General features: G+C 42.5%; 1 protein-coding gene across 1 annotated transcript in view; it reads left to right on the top strand.

The window, feature by feature from the left end:
* The first annotated feature begins 527 nt into the window (after positions 1-527).
* The window catches only part of RPS6KA2 (ribosomal protein S6 kinase A2), a 321,508-nt gene continuing 299,556 nt past the window's right edge, over positions 528-22,479 (top strand). Inside the window, exons 1-2 of the mRNA XM_056344105.1 lie at positions 528-789; positions 3,934-3,978. Of these exons, the coding sequence (XP_056200080.1) occupies positions 727-789; positions 3,934-3,978 (108 nt within the window). The 5' untranslated portion in view covers positions 528-726. The remainder of the gene's footprint in view (positions 790-3,933; positions 3,979-22,479) is intronic.

The raw sequence follows: 22,479 nt of genomic DNA on the forward strand, positions 1-22,479 counted from the left end.
AGTATGTGTGTCTTAACCTCAATTTGAGGACAGTCCAAATCAACAGCTGGGTATCTGGTGCAGTGTGTCAGGCTTGTAATAGTAAGGTTGTTACAGGCTGCAACAGCTAGAGGAGGAAGGAATGGCAACTGAGTAGACACAGGTTTCCTAGTGAAGAAATAAAATAACAAAGCGAGTGATAAGCAAGATAGTCCTTTTTATAAGGCTGGAATAATACAGGGCTCGGTAAACTTGAGAGATTCTTCTGTAGCTGCTCTCCCTACCATGGGATCAACGTTTGGAATTGTGTGTGGGGGGGGGGTAACCTGCCAGTGTTAACTCCCATGTTTCCTCCTTCACCCCCGGCTGTGCCCCCTCCCCTGCCAGGTGCTGGGGGCGGCGGGGGGGGGGCCGCGCTGCCGTTGCCATGGCAGCACCCGCCGCATCCTCGGCCTCAACTTTCCCCCCTCGCTTAAAAGCGGCGGCGGCCCGGGGGGACGGGCGGGGCGGCGGGGCTCTGCGCGGGCTGCGGAGCGGCTGCCGTCGCCTTGCCCTGCCTCCGCGCCTGCGGAGCGGCGCCGCCTGCGGGGTCCCCGGGGCGCGGAGCCATATTGCCGAGCGGGCGGAGGGTCCCTGGCCGAGCCCCGCCGGGTGTCCCGGCGCCGACCGACACCTTCCTTCCGCCTCCTTGGCAGCCGCCGCGCTTTCCTTCTGCTCGATCCCGGCTTCTGGCAGGCATCGCCCAGCATGCCGATCGCACACTTACTGGAGCTATGGAAAGGGATAGAGGTGGAGCCCATGGAGACGGAGGTGAGCGGCGGGTGCGGGCGGCCGCTGCGGTGCTGCCAGCGCCGCTTCCCGCCGGGGCACCGCCTCGGGGACGGGGCGCGCTGCCCCCCCGGGACCGCCGCTGGCTGCTGCGGGCCAGGGCAGAGCCCGGGCTCGGAAACCTGTTGCCCCGCAGCGGAGCGGTCTGGCGGGGAACGGGGCTGCCCCGCAGCGGAGCCCGGCGGGTGCGGCTGCCTCCCGCCCGCTCCCGCCCCGAGCTCCGCTCGGAGCCGCGCTCCGGGCTCGGCGTCCGAGCCCCGCTCCCGGGATTTGGGGCGGCTGGGAGGGAGGGAGCGCCTGAAACGGATGGAAACCGCCGAGCAGGCTGCGTGGGGCTTGGGCTCGCATCCAGAGACGGTGCGGTGGCTGGGCTGGGGCCGGGGCAGGTCCGCGGTGCTCGCTCCCGCTGTGAGTCCTGAGCTTCCCTGGGGCGCTTTCAGTACCAGCGCGAAATCGGTCAGATCCTCGCCCGCCCGTTAGGCACAGGACTGTGCTTTCAGGATCATGCTGGAAACGCAACACTGTGTTAACTAACCGGCTGCTGTGTTACGTGCTCACGATTTGCCTTGTAGAGTTTTCATTGCCTGCAATTTAAGATTGCCTTGTGTCAAGGAAAGTGTTCCCCTTTTGTGCGGCTGAGCAGATTCCTAAGTATCTGTGGCTCTCCAGTAGTGTAATAAAACCAAAGTATTTCAGGTCAACTGTTTCCAGCACAGGATATGTGTTTGTACCAGGTAATAGAAACAGACGAGTGAAACTTGTGAGGTGGAAAGGTTTTGTGTTTATTTCATAACACCCCGTCCCCCGGGGTGCTCTTTGATATGGGTGCTGTAACAGTGGGTTGAGAAGAGGGATGGGGGGAGTGCAGCCTATCCAGCCAGGTTACAGGGAACACAAAATACTTCTCTCTAAAGAGGAGGCGCTGAACTGTGGAAAGGGTTTCATGCAGAATGTTAGCTTACATGTTTAAACCATACAACAGAAATGATACTGGAATGTATTATACCAGTGTGGCTTATTCTGGAGTCCCTAGGTTAAGAACAAGTATGAGGGGCTTGCAGCGGTTTAAATCATGTAATTCACTTCCGAGTGCTGCTGCTTGCTCCACTTCATGTGATGCAAGGCATCAGAGTGCTAGCAAACAGGTTGTATCTGGGAAACGGCGTGTTGCTCCCATCTTTGGTTTTAGATGACAGCTGCCACCTTGTGAAGTTACTTTCCTAATGAGAAGACTTGTAGAACTATAGTTATGGCAAAGTTTTCTGCCAAATATCACAAAAATTACGCTTTTTCTCCTCCCCTCCAAGTCTGCCTTTCCGCTGACCACAGTACTCAAACAAGCATGTACATGCGTGTTCTCTTCCTTCCTCCTGATCTTCCTCCTAAAAGCAGTTTGTGTATGTGTCTGGTATTTTTTTTTCTGCCCCAGACAGAAAACACTTCAGTTAACGACCAGATTGTCTTTTCTGCTGCCAACTTCTGGGGAAAAACTTCCCTAGATCATAGGGTAAGATCCTGCACTAAGGCCCAATGTCCGTTGCTTGGGACAGTAGCTTTCTATTGTTGCCTGTTTTGTTGGTAGAGGATCTTCAGACCTTTCTTCCAGAAGGAACTGCGTGGCTTTCCTTACAGAGTGTAACTGCCCCATTGCAATGCTACTTGGGTGGGTTTTGGTGGGGTTGCTTGTGTATTTCTTGCTGTAAAGAATGCCATAGCTGTGAGCTACGCTGTTCTGTTGCTTTTGCTGAGGTTTCACTCACAACAGCTTAGGTTGTTAAGGAATTACAGGCATAAACTTTTCAAATGAGACCAACAGATAAAGCACCATCCATTTGCTCTATTTATTGCTATCTCTAAGCACATCAAAGATGTTATAGCTTATAACCCTTTTAATTCATGCTGTAGATAAAACTAAAATACTGTTTGCTCAAATCTAGTTAAGGTGTATAGAAATTAGTTTTGTCTCTTGTGGGCTATTGTCTATGAAGACCAGTTGTCTTTTCAAACAGTAATGGCATTTACTCTGTAATGAGCAGAAAGCAGCCTAAACACTAATGATTGGACTGACTCGAGGGAGTTGTCACAGGCTCTGAATCTGTGTGGGATAAAATGTTTTCATGATTGTCTGCAAGTTGTTCTTTTTCACGGAAGCTTTTCACAGTTAGTAGACAAGGAGGGAGACTATTTTATTTTTCTGTGCATATGGACCTCTTTTGGCTCCCCTTCCCTAATGCCAAAAAACCTTTTAAAATAGAGGAATTTATGAGTGCCTGTGCATGACTCAGGTGAATGACTTGCAGATATTAAAGACAGCATTTATAGTAAATCAATCGCTTGATAAGGAAGAGTGCATTGAGGGCATGTTTTGTATTATATTTTTATAAAGGAAGATTGGAGCAAAATCCTGCTGCTTTTGCCTATTGACTCAGGAGGTCATTAACTGTGTCTGACAAGTAAGCAAGAAAATTGGGATATTTGCTGGGTCTAGAATTTCTTTGTGGGTTGGCCAAGTTATTGATCCCTCTCAAGCTGGATGGAATGGGTGGTGTGTTACAGCCTTGGGAATATTTTCCTGAGGAAAGGCTGCGTGATCAAGCTCTAAATGATTTTACTACTTGTTTTCCATAGGGTTCCTCCCTTGATAGATTTCAGCTGAGCACTCATTAAATGACAACATTTAAATGGGAGTTGCGTGTTTAAAATATTTGGTCCTATGTATGCACATATTCTCTCTTCTTAGCAAGAGATACTGTTTGAGTTCTCTCGTTAAGCTTACTCATTAATAATTCTGTTCAGTTCTTCATTCATTCCTGTGCGATTTCTGACAAATGTGTTTTTTGGCTATGCATCAGCAATTTCAATAGTGCTAGTGTTCTCTTGCTTTCTCTTATACCTCTTAGAATTTTATATATCTTGGAGAAAGCAGGTCCTCATGGATTCAAAGGTTAATTTACCCAAGTGTGAAGAATCAAATATGCCTGCTACAGTAGTATAAACTTGGAGTGACTTAACTGACTAAAAGTAAACTGACTGTATTTTGTGCTAGAACTTGGCTTAGAATTGTGTCTCTCAATAACATATTTAAAAGACTTTTTTTTTTTTTTTTTCCTTCTGTCTGTTTGCTAGCCTGTGGCAGAAGATGCTGCCCCGGATGAAGAACCTGTAAAAGAGGTAAATCTGTTAATTTCCAGATCACACAAATGTTAGGATATTATTATAATGTAATCTTCTGTCTTTTTGGAAACGTCTCTGGTACTTCTTCTCCCCATGCTTCTAGCCCTGAAGATGCAAAATGCGCCCATTACTTGGTCTCCTATTACAAGGTCAAGTGAAAAAAAAGAATAGACTTGTTCAACTAGAGGTTAGGAATTTTAGTTGTGCTCTTTCCAAGAAAACACAAAAATTCACGAGACCTATGGATTTCCTGCAGAGATGATCTTTGTAATGACCTCAAGGAGTAGCTGTCATAATAACAATGCTTGTGGATTATGTCTGATGAGTCAATTCCCAAACACTGTTAAACTGAATTAATTGATGATTGTCCGCTAGGCTGGCTCTTAGAGCATGACAGAGCTAACTCTTTCCTTCAAGTTCATCTGTTGTTTGTATTATTGTGAGAATCAAAGAAGACAAAAAACCCCAAAACAATCCAAACTTACAGGAAAAACACAAGTCTTGCTTCAAAGTGTTTAAATGTCAAATAGAAGAGGTAGGAGGTGATATGAAGATATAAACCAGGTGAGAAGAAATCAGCCTTCACTATTACGGTGAGCTGGGGGCAGAGCTTGACTGTAAAACTGGCTGTTGTTGGTCCCAGATGTTATTACAAGGTGCTGCTGGCTTGTATAAACTGAGATGTGCTTGAAAGACCATTAGGTATCTCCTGATCTCAAAACATCAAGGAGTCTGAATCCCTTCAGGTTTGAAGGGAGGCTGCAAAAAGACTTGTCTAAATAGCCACCTCTGAATATGTTAAGCTTCCTAGTATATCTCAGACTCCTTGAAATGTCAATCTTACCTTTGTGATGTTTGGTTTTAAGTGCAAGGGTATGTTTTTGTCACTTCCTGCCATGTTAAAGGAATAGTTTTAACACCTCATAAGGATAGAAAGGAGGAAGAAGTCTTCGTTTTGAGCTCTGTAAAATGGATGCAACTTCCAAATGTAATTTTTTTTCTCTCCCTTTCCATTTCTTAGAAAGGGAGCATTTGAATTAATCTTCAAAAAGCTTGGGGCTGAAATTAAGTGCAGGTAACTGGACTCATCACATGATCTTTGAGGATATTGCTGAAGAATAAATTTCTGGCTTGTGGGTTAGGTTTTTCAGAGGATGTCTTTGTGTGTGTGTGTGTGAATATAGCCTTAATTTCCTAAATCAATTTAAACCTAGATTAGGGCTTCATCTTAGAATTCTATGTTTCAAAACTGGCAGAAAACAAATTGCTCGTAATGACTACTTATATAGAAACCTGTCCTGTGTTCTCTCATTTTCTGATGTGTTTACTGCTGTATTACAATTTGCAATTTGATATCAGTAATTGCTTTTACCTTTCTGTGTGTCTACTGCCTCAGCAAGGCAATCGCAATGTCTGTATGCGAAGTGGCAGGATGTACTTATGTCTGATTGAAAAACATGCCGCACTTTTGCATTACAAAACACGTACGCAGTGACCACTAACAAATTACAATGAAATATCACTGTCCAATGTTGAAGTACCCTACCCCTTCACTCCACTTTTCTCCATGTGCCTTCATTACACAGTGCTGCAGAAAAATACAATAAGAAAAACTGGGATTGTTTTTCACCCTTACACTGCTGCTGTCGTGTGATTTCAGCCCTTGACTGTCTTAGTCTGTAAGCCTGTTCTATTTCTGTGAAGCTTGCATCCTACTGTAGGGATGTTGTAGGAAAGAAGAGTCTATTGTTCTGGTGACTTTCTTACTGGTGGCTGTACTGTGCCCAAGCCTAAAGCCTTTTTAATTTTTCTTTTAGGAAACATTAAAGCATGACTTAGTGAGTGAATTTAAATGATGTAATACAATGGATCACATTTGCTTAAAGGTTGTTCTTGTAAATAACCTGCTTCAGGCTATGCTGGTTTCTTGTTCTTTCTCCTATCCTGTGTATAGCATGGAGAAATGAGATGGTGACAAAATGCGTTATAAAAGCTGCACTACTTTTTCTGATGTCTGATTTTGCTGTTCTTTAAATGTCTTGGGGGTATAAATTAATGATTTTGTTGGATACAGCAAGCATTTTGGAGGCACATCTTGGTCAGTGTGTCAGCTCTACTTTAGAATTGTCAGCTAGATGACTCAGGGTTGCTATCATCAGGGTGTTCCCATAGGATGTTCTCCCAAAGCCATGGACTCTGCTTGTCCTGTGACAAAGGCAAGCAGGTTAGCTGATGGGAATCTCTTTGAGAAAACTTCCTGCAGTAGTTCTTGAGCGATGCATTTTTTTCCTGTAAGGAGATTCTTTTTGCTGCACTAACGTTTTTTGATAGTTTGACCACCTGTGTTCATTAGAGGCCCAAACATACTTAAACAAGGATGATGTGCCTTGTGGTCTGGTCTTGGTCAAAGTTAAGCATTGATATTCTATCTAAATCCTTCTTGAAGGTGCAGTTGGTATCAAAATTCTCTGTCACATCTTCCTAAAATAGTGAGCATGTACAATACAGTTCAAGGCACTTTGAAATCAAAGCATTCAAAAGCTAGATTGTTAACAGTGCTTTGAGCTGTTTTACTCTTTCAGTGGAATTTGTATGCTGTAACTGAAAGCTTGTGTGTGGCTCTTGGGACAGTAGAGGAGAGATGCAGTGGAAATGCTGATAGCCAACCAGAAGCAGAACTGGGTAAATCCTCTTAAGTTTTGCTCTATGAGAATTGCATGGCAAAACAGAAAATAGCAGGACTTGGGCTTACTGTTAACTCTTGTACAAAGTTTCTGAAGATGCATGTAACTTCTGCTGGTACTGTGTGCTCTTGTGCAAATGTGAATAATAAAATTGGAGGGAGCAAAGGTGGATGTCCTGTGTGCAGTCTTACCGTAAGCATGCATTGCAGGCACTACCACTGTTTATAGAGGGTATGGATTTATTAGATCCTTAATGAAAAATCAGGCTTTTATAACTAATGGTGGTAATAGCTAATGTGATACTGTTGAACAGTCAGTGATGAAGGCACAAAATCTCCACAGCAGAAAAAATTTTACATTGCTTGCTGTATAGCTACTGTTATCAAGGCAATGATAAATATTGACAGTATCATAGAAAGCTGATGTTGGAAGGCATCTCTGGAGATCCTGTAGTTCAACCCTCACTGCCTGGCTCAAAGCAGGGTCAGCCACAGGAAGGTGCTTGGGACTGCATCCAGTTGGGCCTTGAATGGACTCCACAACCTTCCTGGGCAGCCTGTTCCAGTGTGTGATAACCCTAAGAGCAAAAATGTTTTCTCATGTTTAAATATAACTTCTTGTGTCTTTGGCTTGTGTCCACTGCCTCTTGTTACTTCACTGGATACTGCTAAGAGCCTGGCTCCATCATCTTTACTTCCTACCTTCAGGTATTTATACACCTTGGTGAGATCCACCCTCCATTCTTTCCATGCCCCCTGCATTGTCTTCTCCTGGGGAAAACAGTTCCAGCTTTCTGAGGCTTCCCTTTTAGATCAGATCCTCTTATCCCTTAATTTTTGCAGTGATCCACCTTCACTGGACTTGCTCTAGTATGTTCATGTCTTTTGTGAACTGGGAAGCCCAGAATAGGACACTACTCCAGATGTCTTAGCAGTGCTGAGTTGAAGGGAAGGATCACCTCCCTTGACTTGTTGGCAACAGCTTTTCTTAATGCAGCCCAGGGTGTCGTCAACTTTCTTTGCCAGAAGGGTGCATTGCTGGCTCATGTTCAACTTGTTCCCCAGGACCCCCAGGTCCTTTTCTGCAAAGATGGCTTCTAGCTGTGTGGCCCTCAGCCTGTAGGAATCCATAGGGTTATTCTTCCCCAGGGATAGGACCTTGAATTTCCCTCTGCTGAACTTCAGGATGATGCTGTTGGCAACTTTTTTCCAGTCAGCAAAGGTCCCTCTGGACAGCAGCACAACTGTCTGGTCTATAAGCTACTCCTCCCCATTTTGTAAAATCTAGACTTGCAGAGTGTGTGCTCTGTCTGGTCATCCAAGTCATTAATGAAGGTGTTAAACAATATTGGACCCAGTAGCGAGTGCTGCTGTATGCCTTTAGTGACGGGCCTACAGCTGGACTTTGCACTGATCACAACTCAGAGTACAGCAGTTCAGTATTGGATCCACCTCACTGTCCACTTATCCAGTCAATATTTAATCCCTCAGTCCAAGATGATATGGGGAACAATGTCAAGAGCCTTAAGATCGACACTCACTGTTCTGTCCTCATCCACCAAAACAGTAGTCTCTTCATAGAAGGCTGCCACATTTCCTCTTCACAAATCTATGGTGGCTATTCCAGATAATTTCCTTGTCATTTATATGTTTGGGAATTCTTTTCAGAGTGATTTGTTTTACCTTTCCAGGGATTGAGATGAGGCTGACTGGCTTGCAGTTCCCTGGATCACCCTTCTTGAAGATGGAAACTATATTTTGCTTCCTTCCCCCTCTCACAAGGCTCTCCTAATTTCTGTGAGTCTTCAGATACTGAGAGTGGCCTCACAGTGGCATCTGCCAGCTCCCTCAGCGCTCACGGATATATCTCATTTGGTCCCACAGATTTTATTTTTTGTATGTCCAGTTTGTTTAAATGTTCCCTAACCTCATCCTTTTCCACAAGTCTTTCCCATCTGTCTCAGGGGCTTGGGATTCCCAAAGGCCTGGCATTACCAGTAAAGACCAAGGGCAAAGAAGGCGCTGGGTACTTTGGCTTTCTTTGTACCCTTTGTCATCATCCCCCTTTTCTCCACTCCGCAGCAGGACCAAAAGTATTCCTTTTGCTGCTGATATACCTGTAGCAGCCCTTCCTGTTGCCCTCCCTGTCCCTCTGCAGATCCAACTGCAGATGGGCTTTGGCTTTCCTGATACCATTACTACACGCTTGGATAGCATCTGTATTCTTCCTCATCGCCTCTCTGTGGTTTCTCCTCTCATTTTCATGTCTGAGTTTTGTCAGAGGCTCCCTGTTCACCCATGCAGGCCTTCTGCTGCCTTTGTATGATAGCCTGTTGGTCAAGGCAGCTGAACCCTGAGCGTGGAGAAGAAGGTGATCCTTGAAAATTAATCAACTCTCCTGGACCCCTCTTCCTTCCAGGGTCATCTTCCATGGGATTTATCCAAACAAGTGCCTGAAGGTGACAAAGTCTGTGTGGCTGAAGTTCAGGGGTGTGATCCTGGTTTTTGCTTTCTTTTCTCTCAGAATCTTGAGCTCCTCCTCATGGTAACTGCAAGCAAGACTGCCTTTGAACTTCACAATCTTGACCTGTTCTTCCTTGTTTGTAAGGATCAGGTCCAGCAGGACAACTTCCCTCATCAGCTCCTTGATTACCAGTGTCACAAAGCACACTCATCAATACAGAAATTCCCTGGATTACTTCTGTGCTTTCAGAAGATCCCATGGTGGATGAAGTGAATCTTCTGAGAATCAGGGCCTGCGCACATAAGGCTTCTTCCAGTTATCTGAAGAAGGCCTCTACTTCTTACTGGTCAGGTTGTCCGTAGTAGGTACCTGCTACAGTACCAAGGCACATCTGTGCTGGTGTGATGCTGAACTGCCAGCATCAGCCTCCCTTTCAAAGGTGTTAGAGCAATAGTCAACTGCAGAGACAATAGGGAACAATTCCAGACTGGGATTGTCACTAGGATTATCTCAAAACAGCCTAACCAGGGTATACATACTAGAATTGCTGGTATATCACTTCATTTCTCTGTCAAAAAAAAAAAGTCATCTAACTTAAAGCAGGTCAGAACATTCTGGTTTGCCAATCAAAGAGTTGCTTTTGTTGCAGAATTGGAGGTGTGGTGGTTGGTTTTATTTATTTTTTCAGTAGTATCTGGTGCACTTTCCCTTGTCTCCCACCTGAATTTATCAAAGGTCTCAACACCTGGTATGGACTGTTCAATCCATTATAAAACTAAATGCATGTTGTGAATGACTTTTAGTAGCAATCATGAATACATAGCAAAGTTAAAACTATCTACATCTTGGTGGTAAAGCTTGCAGGTCACCAGTTAGTATGTATATTGAGGGTCTATAGAACCGAACAACTGAGTGTCTCTGCTGCCTCATTAGTTGTGAGTTTGGCTGTCAGGAGTGATCACAGAGCACAAGCTTTTCCTGGTACAGGAGGTTATTAAAAAGAATGACTGAAGCTTCTTGGTTATTTGGATCTGTGTATGTGGTTTTATACGTATACACACACAAAGAAGTCTGTTCCTATGACCCAAGCGCTTTTTTAAAAGGTACAGCCTGTCCTTTCAGGGAAAAACAAATAGGAAGCTGATCACCAAATAAGCGGTAAGGCACAGTGCAGAGAAGTATAACTATATAACAGGATATGAAAACTCTTCATGACGGAAGCCTAGTTCAGTTTGCTAGATGATAGCAAAATATTTACTTAACATGCTGATTTTTTTCTTCCTCTATAAAAAAACCCCAACAATCTGAATAAAAAAAAAAATAAAAAGTTGATAGTCATGAAAAGTTTTCTTATCAAGCAATGTGTTATCACAGTAACTAAGTAACTGATTCCAGATATGCTATACTCATCTTTAAAGCGGCGATGCATACAAGCATTTCAAGGTAGACTTTTTTTTTCTTTAGATGGAAGTAGATACTGAGTGAGCTCAATTTGCAGCCTGACTACCTGAAAATGATGACCTTGCATAGATCCTTACAAAATTACACGGGTGATGTATTTAAGAAATGACTTACGGGTAGGTGTTTTCTCCTTCCTGAAGCTCTTCTTTGAGAATGTTATGTAGGTAGTACAAGCTGTTTTACCTTAAGTAAACATGTGAAGTTTCTTTATAAAATCTGAAGTACTTGGCCCTTATGAAGGATTTGGTAGGTAATAACTTTTGTAAATTGTTTTTTTGTACATTTGGGGAGTTAATCCATAGTGTAGACTTCTAACACTTAGACAAATTGTAGTTATTTACTTTTTTGAATGAAATTGATCAGGTAACCAAGAGAGTATTGGCTTCTGTTTAATTTCATGCAAAATGGCATATATGAAGTGTTTTCTTGACAGAGGTGAAGGGTTATTCCACCACTGACTTTGTGTGAATAAAACATGAGAGGGGACAGCTGGGGTCACAGAATGAATGAATTGTCTCCTCCTGTCGCACCTCGGAGCCTGTGTTCAGAATCCCAGCAGTGGAGGGAAGCTGACAGGACAACAGCTGCGCTACTGTCTTTGAAAGAGAATTTTGTTACCTCTGATTCCTTATAAATTGACTTCTTGTTGTGGCTGTTCTCGTCAACTGAGTTTGGACAGACATAGGGGGGATACTGGGATAAAAAGGAGAAAATCCAATTTATTTTCTTTACTTTGATCTCTTTCTTTCTCTTCCACTTTGTACAACTTGTCCAGCAAATAAACATAAACTTCATGTTTTGGACAAGGTATTGTGTAGAAGAAGTTATTGCACAAACTGAAAGAATTGTGACATTTGAATGGGATATCAAACTTTGGTTTGTAGCTATTTTTATTGCACAGCCTCTGCTACTTTTTTATGCTACTTTTTTGTATTGCTCTTGCTGCTTTGAGACAGCATGCTGTTGTGGCTCAGATGCATCAGAGACAGGATGATATTTAAAGAAAAATCAACTTCAGAAAATGTCTGTGAACCTTGTGCAGGGTTTCTTAACCCCTCTGGCTTTCTGCAGCCATTGCAAAGATGCTGATGACCTATGGTGAGTGGCAGCCTGCACTGAAACTACTCTCCCCATGGCCAAAAGGTGACAGAACATGTTTTTCAGAAACCTTGGTCTTCAAGAACCAAAAAATAACTCTGGCTCTATATCTATTGGACTCTAAGTGAGGAGGTGATACATTTTTAGCTGATAGAGAAGGTAGCTGATAATTACAACTGGTGGCAGAGCTTTCCTTACCAGAGAGAACAGCTGATGCTTGCTCCCACTGAAATGTGACTCTCGCACGTGTTGGCCGTGACCTTCTTGAACCTTTATTGAATCAGGACTTTGCTGTGGCAGTGATCTCAATTCTGTTCCTGTTGCTCCAAGAAGTACTGACACAGTGAGGTGCTGCATCCTACAGAGTTTGGGGACAATGTGTGAGAGGTGGGTGTGGTGTCGTGGATTTTTTTGTAAGCTTGCAATGTTCATCTGTAGAACACCTAACCAACCAGGTTTTTTTCCTAAGTAAATACCCAAACAGCCAGCTTCGATTTACTCAGGGTAGACACTTGGATGCATAGTAATATATATGTTCAGAAGCTTTTGAAATAAACTTTGCAGACTCAACTGTAGCAGTTGCTACTTAAGCAAATGTCATGCTGAAATGGGAAAAAATCTGACAAAGTATATGCAAGATGTAAAACAAGTCACAGAATTGAGCTGCTTGATTTTGAACGAGGGTTGTTATTTAAGACAAATAAGTTCATTTGTGGAAAACTCTTTCCTCGTGAAAATTGACTTATTCCATAATGGCAGTCAGTGCCCAAGGGAGTGTGCTGGCTATGAGCAATTTGTGTCATCAGGAGAGATGAGTCACTTGGCTGTCCCTAGAAGCAAGAATAAATTGTTTCTGTGATGAGTATTGTGCCTCCTAGAGAGCTGTATCTTTTAAAGTGGAAACAAACTACATCTTATGCATAGGTGGTTACACCTTTAGGGTGCGAAAACCCATTTTTTCCCCTCCTTCATTACAATGAGCTGAAAGTCAATTGTTTTCCATCTTTCTCCCTAGCTTACTCTAGTTTTCATGCTCACTCTGAGGTTTGTTCTCTCCCAAGAATGTAGGGGGTTTGTGTTGAAATAAGAATTCTTCCTTTGAATATGCTTCTCTCCTTTCCTGCTGCTTTCAAGGTTTATGCATAGCTTTCTCCAAAGAATAAGTGATGTGATAAAGAAGCAAGACAAGCACTGCTGCTGTTCTGGAAGAGAAAGCCTTCCTTTGACTGCTTTTTTCCAAAGATTTGATGGGCAAAATCAGAAGGTAGCTCTACCATCTGTGACTTCAAAAAAAAAAAACCAACCCTCAAATTAATATGGTTAGACAAAGAATAATTATCATGTTGTCATTGTAGATGTCAAGAATTAATTTTCTTTTCCAAAGTAGTTATGTGCTTCAGAGTGCAATTTATTTTATCCAAGACCTGACTGTTTTTCCTTGTTGACTAGAAAGGGAGCTTTGGGTAATTTGGGTAATAAACTAGTCTGGCTGCATTTGAGCAAATGAGTCAAGCCCAGAACTTCTGCAAGTTTATAGGATACCTGATCAGTACACGTGCATGTTTATTACACTTAGGGTTTCACACAAATTATGTTGAAATTTACAGTGGTGTGTAAAATGTGTGGTGTGTAGGTTTTGTTATTGTTCTGGCTGCTCTAAATATAATTTGGGAGTCCAGGAAGGCCAGCTACCTCTCAAACACCTGAAAGCTTAAAAATTAGCAGATATTTTGTCTCACTTGGTCAGTTATTTCTGACAGGTGGCCAGAAAAATAATGTTGTATAAATGACTTAAAGATAAAGGACTGCATCAACATCAGGAGAGTGTGGGGCTGAATAGAAAGATCTGATGTCTAGGATTGCAGGTGGGTTTTTGTACAGTATTGCCTATGTGAAGCTAATAGCAAGTTCCCGGCTGTTCAAAACTTTGATCCAGCATCTATGCAGAATTTCTTGCATATCTAAGTCACTTGAAGTGTAGGGATCATAATCAAATGTTTTGTAATTATATGAAGTTCAAACCTTAAGTCTTAACATTTTTTTTCTGGATATGAGTGAGTGGCTTAGGAAATGACAAATTCTGACCTTGTTTAGACCAGTCTCGTTAAAAGTGGGCTTGGATTTCCTGATTGCTATTTTTGTCTTTATTTCATAGCTTTCTCCCCTCTTTTAATTGGTATGTTTGTGTGAAGTCAGTGATTACTAGGTTTGTTTAGCCCAGCCTAGGGTTCTTTCTGTTGGCAAACATAAAGATAAGGGGAGGTGATATTGTATGAACTCACTCTAGGATAGAATGAATTTTGTAGTTAAAATGTAATGATTATAAGATACATGACATCCCCTGTGTATTGTGTCTGCCACCATCTTGTGAGGCTGTGGACATCCTGTTATCTGTCGGCATCCTAAGCTAAAACACACCCAAGGAGGAAAGACAGATAGCAAGAGCTGATTGAAACTGGTAACTCACCCAACTCAGCATGTTCTGGCAAAAGGTGAAAAGTACACCTTGAGGAAGACCTATGGCCTTCCTCCCAAAGACCACTGCTCACATCCCGAGGACCCCTGCCCACAATTCTTGGAAGAATTTGCACAAGCACAAAAGACTGATAAGCTAATTAACATACAAAGCGAGATTAGGCGGGTTTAGGTAATGACTATGTATAGGCATTAATTGAATAGTCATTGTTTTATGGTATAAATATAAGATAGTTACTTTAGACATGCACGTTAGGCGGAAAGATCCCCCGTGCATCCAGCGCTGCCAATAAAGGATACTTAGTCACTAAGAAGTTTTGACTTTGTTCTTTAAATCAGAGGGAAAGCATAGTGTGACTAATTGGTAATCACATGTATGATAGATGATTGAAGTACAGTCTATCCCTTTCCTTGATGTCTTGTGTTATTTATGGTGTCCTGGGTTTTAAGTGTGGTGTTTAAGCATATTTATTCATATATTCAGGCGCTAGCCTGATCCTTTTGTACATTGTAGTAACCACAGTTCTCGCCTCCAGTAACTGGGAACTGGGGGTTTCTTAACATTTACCAATCTGAAACTTTCTACCTTGGTCCATTTCTCAATTTTCAACTGTGGTGAGAAGGTAATACTAATATATGTAGTAATACCCCTTATGTTATGGAAGAAAATCTTGCAAACAGAACAATGAGCAATACAGTACAGATATGAAAAATAATATACTTTCGCACATGAGACTGTTATTTGAGGGGATTGCTTCCTGGTATGTGCTAATAAGGATGCATGTCTAATTTACATAATCCCCTGTGTTTTCCTGCAAGAAGTCTTTTATTATGATAAACAGTCTTGAGAGAGACTACTTGTATACATTATGGCAGCTTTTAACACAATTTGCTTGATTAATCCCTTTTTTAGGGGACTAAAGGTTGTGAGTCACCCTTCTCTAAGGAATTAAACTGCAAAAGTGGTGTCTTATGTCAGTGAACCTTCTCTGAGCGTCCGTCATCAGAAAACTGGTTCTGACTTACACAGGAGAAGTGTGCCTGAGTCTCCACATTGCATAGCGTGCCTGAGGGCTGCGTTATGGACTATAGCACTGGTAGCTAAAGGTGCAGAGCACACCCTGCCTGAAGTGCTGCAGCTGTGGTCTCAAAAGCTACTCTGAGTGCTCTGCCCAGCTGAGTATGGAAGGAATGGTAAGGGGCAGGAGATAGATATAGAGATATATATATACACACACATGCTTATTTATGCTTTTAGCTAAAAAAGATGGTTTTGAAGTGCTTGGTCTCTCCATCTTCTTTCAAGTCATTTTGGGAGGCTCCTTAGAAGTAAAAGGAGGAGGAGGGTTAACATCTGTTCCCAAAATCAAAGCTAGAGCAAGGTGATGATTAGCATTCCCAGGCCTCCTAACTCCAGCATTCCTGACTGCACCTGACAAAATGGGCCTCAGAGGTGAAGTCTGTCTAAAGCCTGTCCTGCAGCAGCACCGCAGAGGTTGTGAAGGTGGGGATGATGGAGTCCATCCAGAGGGAAGTTTCCCTAGGGCAGCCTCCTTTGGTCTGTCCTGCTTGTCAGCAGTAGCCTTGGTCCCTTGTCCCTGTGGGTGCCAAGCAAGGTCAGAGCTCCATCCCAGCGGGGGTGGTGTGCTAGCTAGGTTGATTCACATAGAAGGGTGCTTGAAGGTTCCTTCTCAAGCAACCATCTAGGTTCTCCACAGATGCTGAAATGATCTCCTGCACTGTTAGCAACCAAATACTTGGAGAAGATCATGCCAAATCTGAATAGCTAGGCCTGATATGTGTAATGCTTTGAACTCCTGGGGGGAAAACTGCAGGAGTACCAGTTCCCTTTAAATTTGATGGGCTTGCTGTAGTCCTGAACTGGATGCACAGAGCACATCTAACTCTGAGAATGAAGTCCAAAGATCTGTCAGGGTAGGAGAATATGGTGTGTGTCTGGGATTACTTCTGTGTCTAATTACATTATAATCTTGAACTTCCTGATGTCAGTTTTCCTAATCTGGCATATGGTTTCCTCACACTTGTGTGGGGAAGGTGACCCCGAAACTCCACAACGTGCCTCTAGTTTCACAGGGAGAGGTTTCTTCTTCTGGAAATGGTGTACAAGAAGCAATCTTGTTGCAGATATTGACACATTTCTGTGGGTGACTGCAGGAGCAGAGACATGGACTCAACCACATATCAATATGATCCTAGTTGAAGTCACTTAAGTTTCTGCAAATTTATATACAATGTTAATATTCATACACACATCACACCTTAATTCTATTGGTTACACACACTGTTCACATGCTGCTGTATAGATACTAATTGGTTAAAAGCATACAAGTGGTTAGTCCCATCATTAAAATTGTTGACATTCTTGTGGTCATCAGTTCCCAGCTCAGCTCTTCTGCCTGCTTAACTGCCAAAGATTCTGTTTTCTTCGTTCCAGGTGTCTTTCTCACACAACTGTGTGGCCTTGCTGAGCATAAAACTTTTAATCACATGAAGCTGCTAAAGCAAGAGTGACTTTTAATAGGCCAGGTGTCCCTTTTCTTCCAAATACATTGCCACAGGTGACAATCTTCAGTGAATGAGAGATTAATATAGGTTAGAGATCTGAATAGTGGTGTCAGTTTGCAGTGTATAGTTAGGTTGCCTCTGTAAAGAGCAAAGTGATCAAATCCTTTAAACATCTGAATCCCATAACGAACAAAAACTGAAGCAGTCAAGCACAATGCCAAATAAATGTGACTTGATATCCAGAACTGATGCATCTCATGCAAGATCTTACTGTGGATGTAAAAGTGAATGAAAAGATGTGACAAGGTGACAGCCTTTCTCTTACTGGTTTGAATTGGGCTTGTTTTAAGGTTGCATCAAGTTTTACTATCTCATAGGTCAGTACTGATAACTGTGCTGAAGAGTTTGTCATCATTTGGATTTGTGGTGTGGGAATAGCTGAAGGACTAATGTAATCTTCTACAGAGCAGGTGTGGGCATCTGAAGCTTGAGGCGTGTTATAAGCGATAACAATTAAAACAATTTTATTTTGGGTTCAATCAATTGAGGTTGAGAAACAATAAGCAAAAACAGCTCTGGGTGCGCGGAGAACTCAACTAGTTCCACCACACACGCACCCGAGTCCTAAAAGCAGCGTCTTTTATGCCCAGATCTTGACCAATCTCCTCTCGCCGGATGTTTGTCCTGCCCTTTCCCCACTGGGCCGTCAGGGTACACCTTCTCCTCCTATTGGCTCTCCTTTGGCGCGCTTTTTCAAATCTCAAGGTCTTTGTCTCCTTCGGTGGGCCTTCTTCTCTGGTATGGTTTTGCTTTCCTTATCTCCTTTGGGGGCTTTTCCAGGCAGTGGTTGCCTCAGGGGAAGGGGAAGCCATCACATTGTCTTAAAGGAGAACCACACACGCCCACTCACCACAACTGCGATACAGGTCCCAGATTTACACAGGGTACAACAATTACACTTATCACAGTACATTCTATTTTTTATATGAATCATGACTGCGTTTATCACAAAGTGCATTAGTGGGACAGGTCTTGAAAGTCAGTATAGCCTGTGTCAAAAGTGTGTCAGTTCTGACTCACATGTTTAAGGCTAGTGGTCTTTGGCTGGGGGTTGCCAGTAACTGCATCTGCCAGGATGTTTCATAATGATTTCAAGTTGACAAAGGAAGCAACTCCAAGCGTGCCTGTGGATGATCTGATCCATTGCTTTAATGGGGACATTAATCTTCTGTTATCTTTGTTCTGCAGGACGTAGGCTGTACAACTTTGTGCTGGTTGAAATGACAGTGGTGGACCCTGACTCTGTGCAATGGTCATGTTTGTGGCATGTGTTTTGAGAGAGAAGGAGAGAAGCCTTGGCTCTGGAGGTTGTCATCCAGTAGCTAAAAAAATTCCTAGTCTCTAGAGTAAACAAAGCTGCTGCCTATGCTGTGGTGTCAGGGAAAGAGGGTTGTAATTACATCTTTCATCTCCATGGAGAAGAAATAGGAACAATGTAAGAAATGTTAGTGCCCTACACTAACAGGTATGAATATTGCCTTTACAGTGTCAACCTTGTAACCTGAGTGTCAGTTCAAGCAGTGAGTGGAGGTATTTCAGATTGCATCTTCTGATGTTTGATAGTGTCCCTGAACTCAGGCCCCTCCTTGTTAATGTGAAAAGCTGGTCATTCTGCAGATCAGCACAATGATGGTAAAGAGGATACCCAAACAGCATTGCCTGCATGGGGGAACTTATTTCATTGTAAACTACTCTAGGCATTACAAACTCTGAGAGTGCAAAGGACTGTACTTCACTTCTGTTTCCTTGCAACAAACTAGTGGTGCATATGGTTTTTTTCTTTACTTACCGTTGCTCTCAAATTTTCCAGGATGTGATGGGAAGTGGTTTGTAGCTTAGCATGTTATGGATGTTCTGTGGATCCCTCTAAACCAAACATCTGTTGCATGTTTTTTTTCTGTGGTCTTGTGGGACCTCAGATGTTAGAGGTCTATTCTCTTTTTTTCTTATTTACTTCAGCTGACCATCACCAGTAGCGGGAACGAGCAACCCATGAACAACAGGGTAATGTACGTATTTGCACAATATTTTCTTATTTTAGCACCAGCACTATGTTGTGCAGGCTTCTTTTGCTAGTAGTTTATCTCCATGTTGCATCTTAAGGTATTTTCTTGAAGCTCAGAATATTGTAGCATCTTACATTATGTAAAAGAAGGCCACAAATAACAGTATTTATGGTAACCCCTGAGTAAATGCAGTGATGTGTACAATGATGACACAAAAATCATGGTGATAACGTTACCACTGCTTCTTCTAAGTAGTCTTTGGCCTTGATGTGCCATCCTTTCTTGGAGATAGCTTTGTAGAAGACACTAAAGGGAGAGCAGGAGATTATTGCAGTGTCATTTGATAACATACTGAGTCATAGAAGAAGGCTTGATGGCAATACTTCTGCTAGCGCTGGTCAGTGTAGCATCTGTGCTTCAAGAGTACAGTAGTTCTTGGGGGTTTTTACCTTGTTTCCTATCCACAGTATACTTGCTTGTGAAGCAGGATGTTTCCTCCTGGATTCCTCCTGTAGTAATTAATTGCTCAGCTCCAGGAGTAAGCAGTTAAGTTTGTGTTGCTTTGAGTTTGCTTCTGTGATCTAGCTTCCGTGAGTCATACTCGTGCTTGCCAACTGGAGTTAGTGTGAGTCTTAATTAAATGTGTAAAACATTTTGAACTTACTGAGTCATTTTCCTGAAATATGGTTTGTCGTGCTGCTTGTAGCTGGCAGACTTGCACACCTTTTTGGTTCACAGAGCCAGCTTTGAATAAATAATTGGCTTTGGGTGGGGGGTGGGCGGGATATTTGGTGTACATACTGTCAGCCTTGAAGTAACTGTGTAAAGAGTATCTAATTAGTATTTTTTAAATGCCCAAGATTAATGAGTGTATACTTAATGTGCAAATGAAAAAAACAGGTTCTTTTGTTTGCTTCATGCTCATCATAGTATTTGAAAACCCTGGAGGTTTTTATATCTAGGTGAAGCTTATGCAATACTACTGATGAAGAACCTAGGCAGAATTGAGCTGCTGTCCCTGGAATCATGCACCTTCCCTGGATTTGAAACAGGAAATTTATCCTTATTTCATACAGGCAAGCAGGAATTCTCATGCACATCAGGAGATCAGCCTCTAACATTGTGGCTCCTGGATCTTCAGTTTGTTTTCTCTAACACTTTAGTTCTGCAATAAACTCTTTTGTAAATGTGGCTGTAAGAACCTGAATATATTAAGCTCTAACTGTGACAAAGAATAGAAAGCTAGCTAGAATGAATTGGAAGAAAAGAAATTAGAAGTTCAGCTTCTATGTAGGATAACTGTTTATCTCTTAACTTGCTGATGATTCACTGTTGTGACTGATTAGATCAGTAGGAAATTATTCTTCTTTATTCTTGTTCCTACAGATTTTACCAGGTTCTACTAGTTTTTCTTTTAACAGCTCTCTTAAAGCAGCCTAACTTGCCTTATCGGCTTTGGGAGAAAATTTGACCAAGTTTCTCTAAAAAACCTAAAATACGTATTTAGTTCTAAATCTTGTAGACCGGCAACACTGGAGGGACCCAAGTTTTTCATCCTAACTTTTCTAGTAGTATAGATGCTAATAAAGTAATTGTACACTGGGCTGTGATTACAGGTACAGAGTGGGTTGGCATGGCAACCCATTGCTTCTCTTGCTTGTGAAACGTTTTATCACTGCAGCAGAGTTCACTTTTGGGAATAACTAGAGCTACAGAAAGTGCTTGCTACATGTTTGGAATGATGATTTCATCAGTTTGCCGGGTTTGGTGCTGGGACTGTGGTGGTTTTTGCAAGTTAGTGTAAAGGGATAGGCACAGGATGTTTTCCTGGGGATTAGCTGACCCTTAACTCTCACCACTGGTGGCTGGAGTTGAAGATCTAGCTATGGCAGAATGAGTTGAAGTAGGCTTCAAAACCAGAAATGCCTTCCTTGTTTCTGCTATGCTTTTTTTTTTTCCTTTGTGACCTATATATGGTACGTGCTTTCTAAATATTCCTACGTAATGGTCTTTGTGTTTCCTTCAAGGTATTACAGCTACTTCATTGTATTTACAATAGTATCTTTGTGACTTTTTAAAGCACATTGCAAGCATGCTTACGGAGAAGTGTACAAAATGGATGTTACTGTCTGGTGGCTTAAACAACTGTGAGTATCAGTGCACACTTGTGAGCCTTCTTTCCATCTGGCTTTGCTTATGACTCTGTTATGAATGTGAGGTAAAAGTGCTTCTGGACTAGTTAAGGTAACACTTTCTTTGCTGTGGATATTGAGGGAGAAAGCTTATTTCCTTATGTCAGTCTATAGAGCCTCCTCTTATTAATTTATGTTTTATTCCTGGCCTAGTAATCTTTGCCCTTGCTGAAGGTCTTAGCCTTCAGCTTTATTGATAGAAATCCAGCTCTACGCTTATTTCAGACTGTCCAGCAAGAGAAGTATGCATGCAGACCAAATGTTTCCAGTGTGTTCACACAGGCTAATTTGAGCAGAGCTTCTGATCCTTCCTATTGAGCAGAAGTGCAATATCTCAGCTGTACAGATGGGATGAGATCAGTCCCAGGCCCTAGGAGAGAAATGGACCATTAACTGCTTTTCCTGGCTTGCTCTTCCTGCCTCTTTTCATTCTTTAACTAATGTAGATGCATCCTGCATGAACAGTTGGAAAAGCATCTTTCTATGAGATCCAGCAGTTCATATCCATGGCTGCCAGCTGGGGGAAGCGCTTTGTAACACCATAAGCGCTATACAAAGCAGATGCTGACCCTCGGGAGAAGCTGCATAGGACTGCTTTCCCTAGATGTCTGTATATAATAGCTTGTGCCGTTTCAAAAACGAAATCTAAGGTTAATCAAAGTGTTCCTTTCATAGGAATAAATGAGGTTCTGGAGGATGGGGAGCACCTGCAAATCCTGTTCACTTGGTTGCAGCAGAGAATACAGGTGCTGGATGCCTCCTCTGTGGCAGCTGCTGGGTGAATAATACCTGAATTTCTGTCTGCAGCTGACGGGGAGCTTTGGTTTTGCCTGTCTTTCACAGGGGACAGAGAAACCCTCTGAAATTCTGTGCTACTGTTGATTTGCTGCCAGATCATCTGGAGGTGTCTTGGAAAAAGAGGTGTAGCTCTTCTCGCACTGTTTCTCTTAGCTCTCCTTTCTCCTGCAATGTGCAAACACTGCTCTTCATCACTTGACTTTAGAGTCCCTAACTTGCATTGCTAAAACTCTTTCATCTCTCTGTAAAAGTAAAGGAGAATTAAGATCATGTAATGGAATACTGCTAATTTTTTTTTTCTGTTGGGCTTTTCATAGCCAAACAAGTGAAATGTTTTCAGAAAGTATAATTAAAACAGGAGTTTCACCTGATCTCATGACTCCAGTTTCAAGAAGATTTGAAACTATGGAAGACTTGCTTGTGGGGATTGGGAGTGTATAGCTTTTTGTACAGAAGCCTCCTTGCTTATGGTCTCATCAACAGCAAAACCCTTCAGCCTTTCAGTATCTTCTGCCTGCGGAATGTTTCTGAGGCTGAATAGCTGACTTTCTAATGAAGCCCATGACTGAAGACTGTATGTGTGCTGCAGATTATTAGGGGAGATATATTGCCATCCCCCCTATGAAGAAAAGAGGCCTGCCTCAGGGCCCAAGGTTTTACATGTAAATTTGAAAAACAGTAAGGGTTGGTTTGTTTTGGTTTTTTTGATCTGGTGGGAAAAGTATTGTCCTTAGG

This window comes from Falco biarmicus, chromosome 6 (assembly GCF_023638135.1).
Source record: "Falco biarmicus isolate bFalBia1 chromosome 6, bFalBia1.pri, whole genome shotgun sequence".
In the NCBI taxonomy this organism is placed as follows: domain Eukaryota; kingdom Metazoa; phylum Chordata; class Aves; order Falconiformes; family Falconidae; genus Falco; species Falco biarmicus.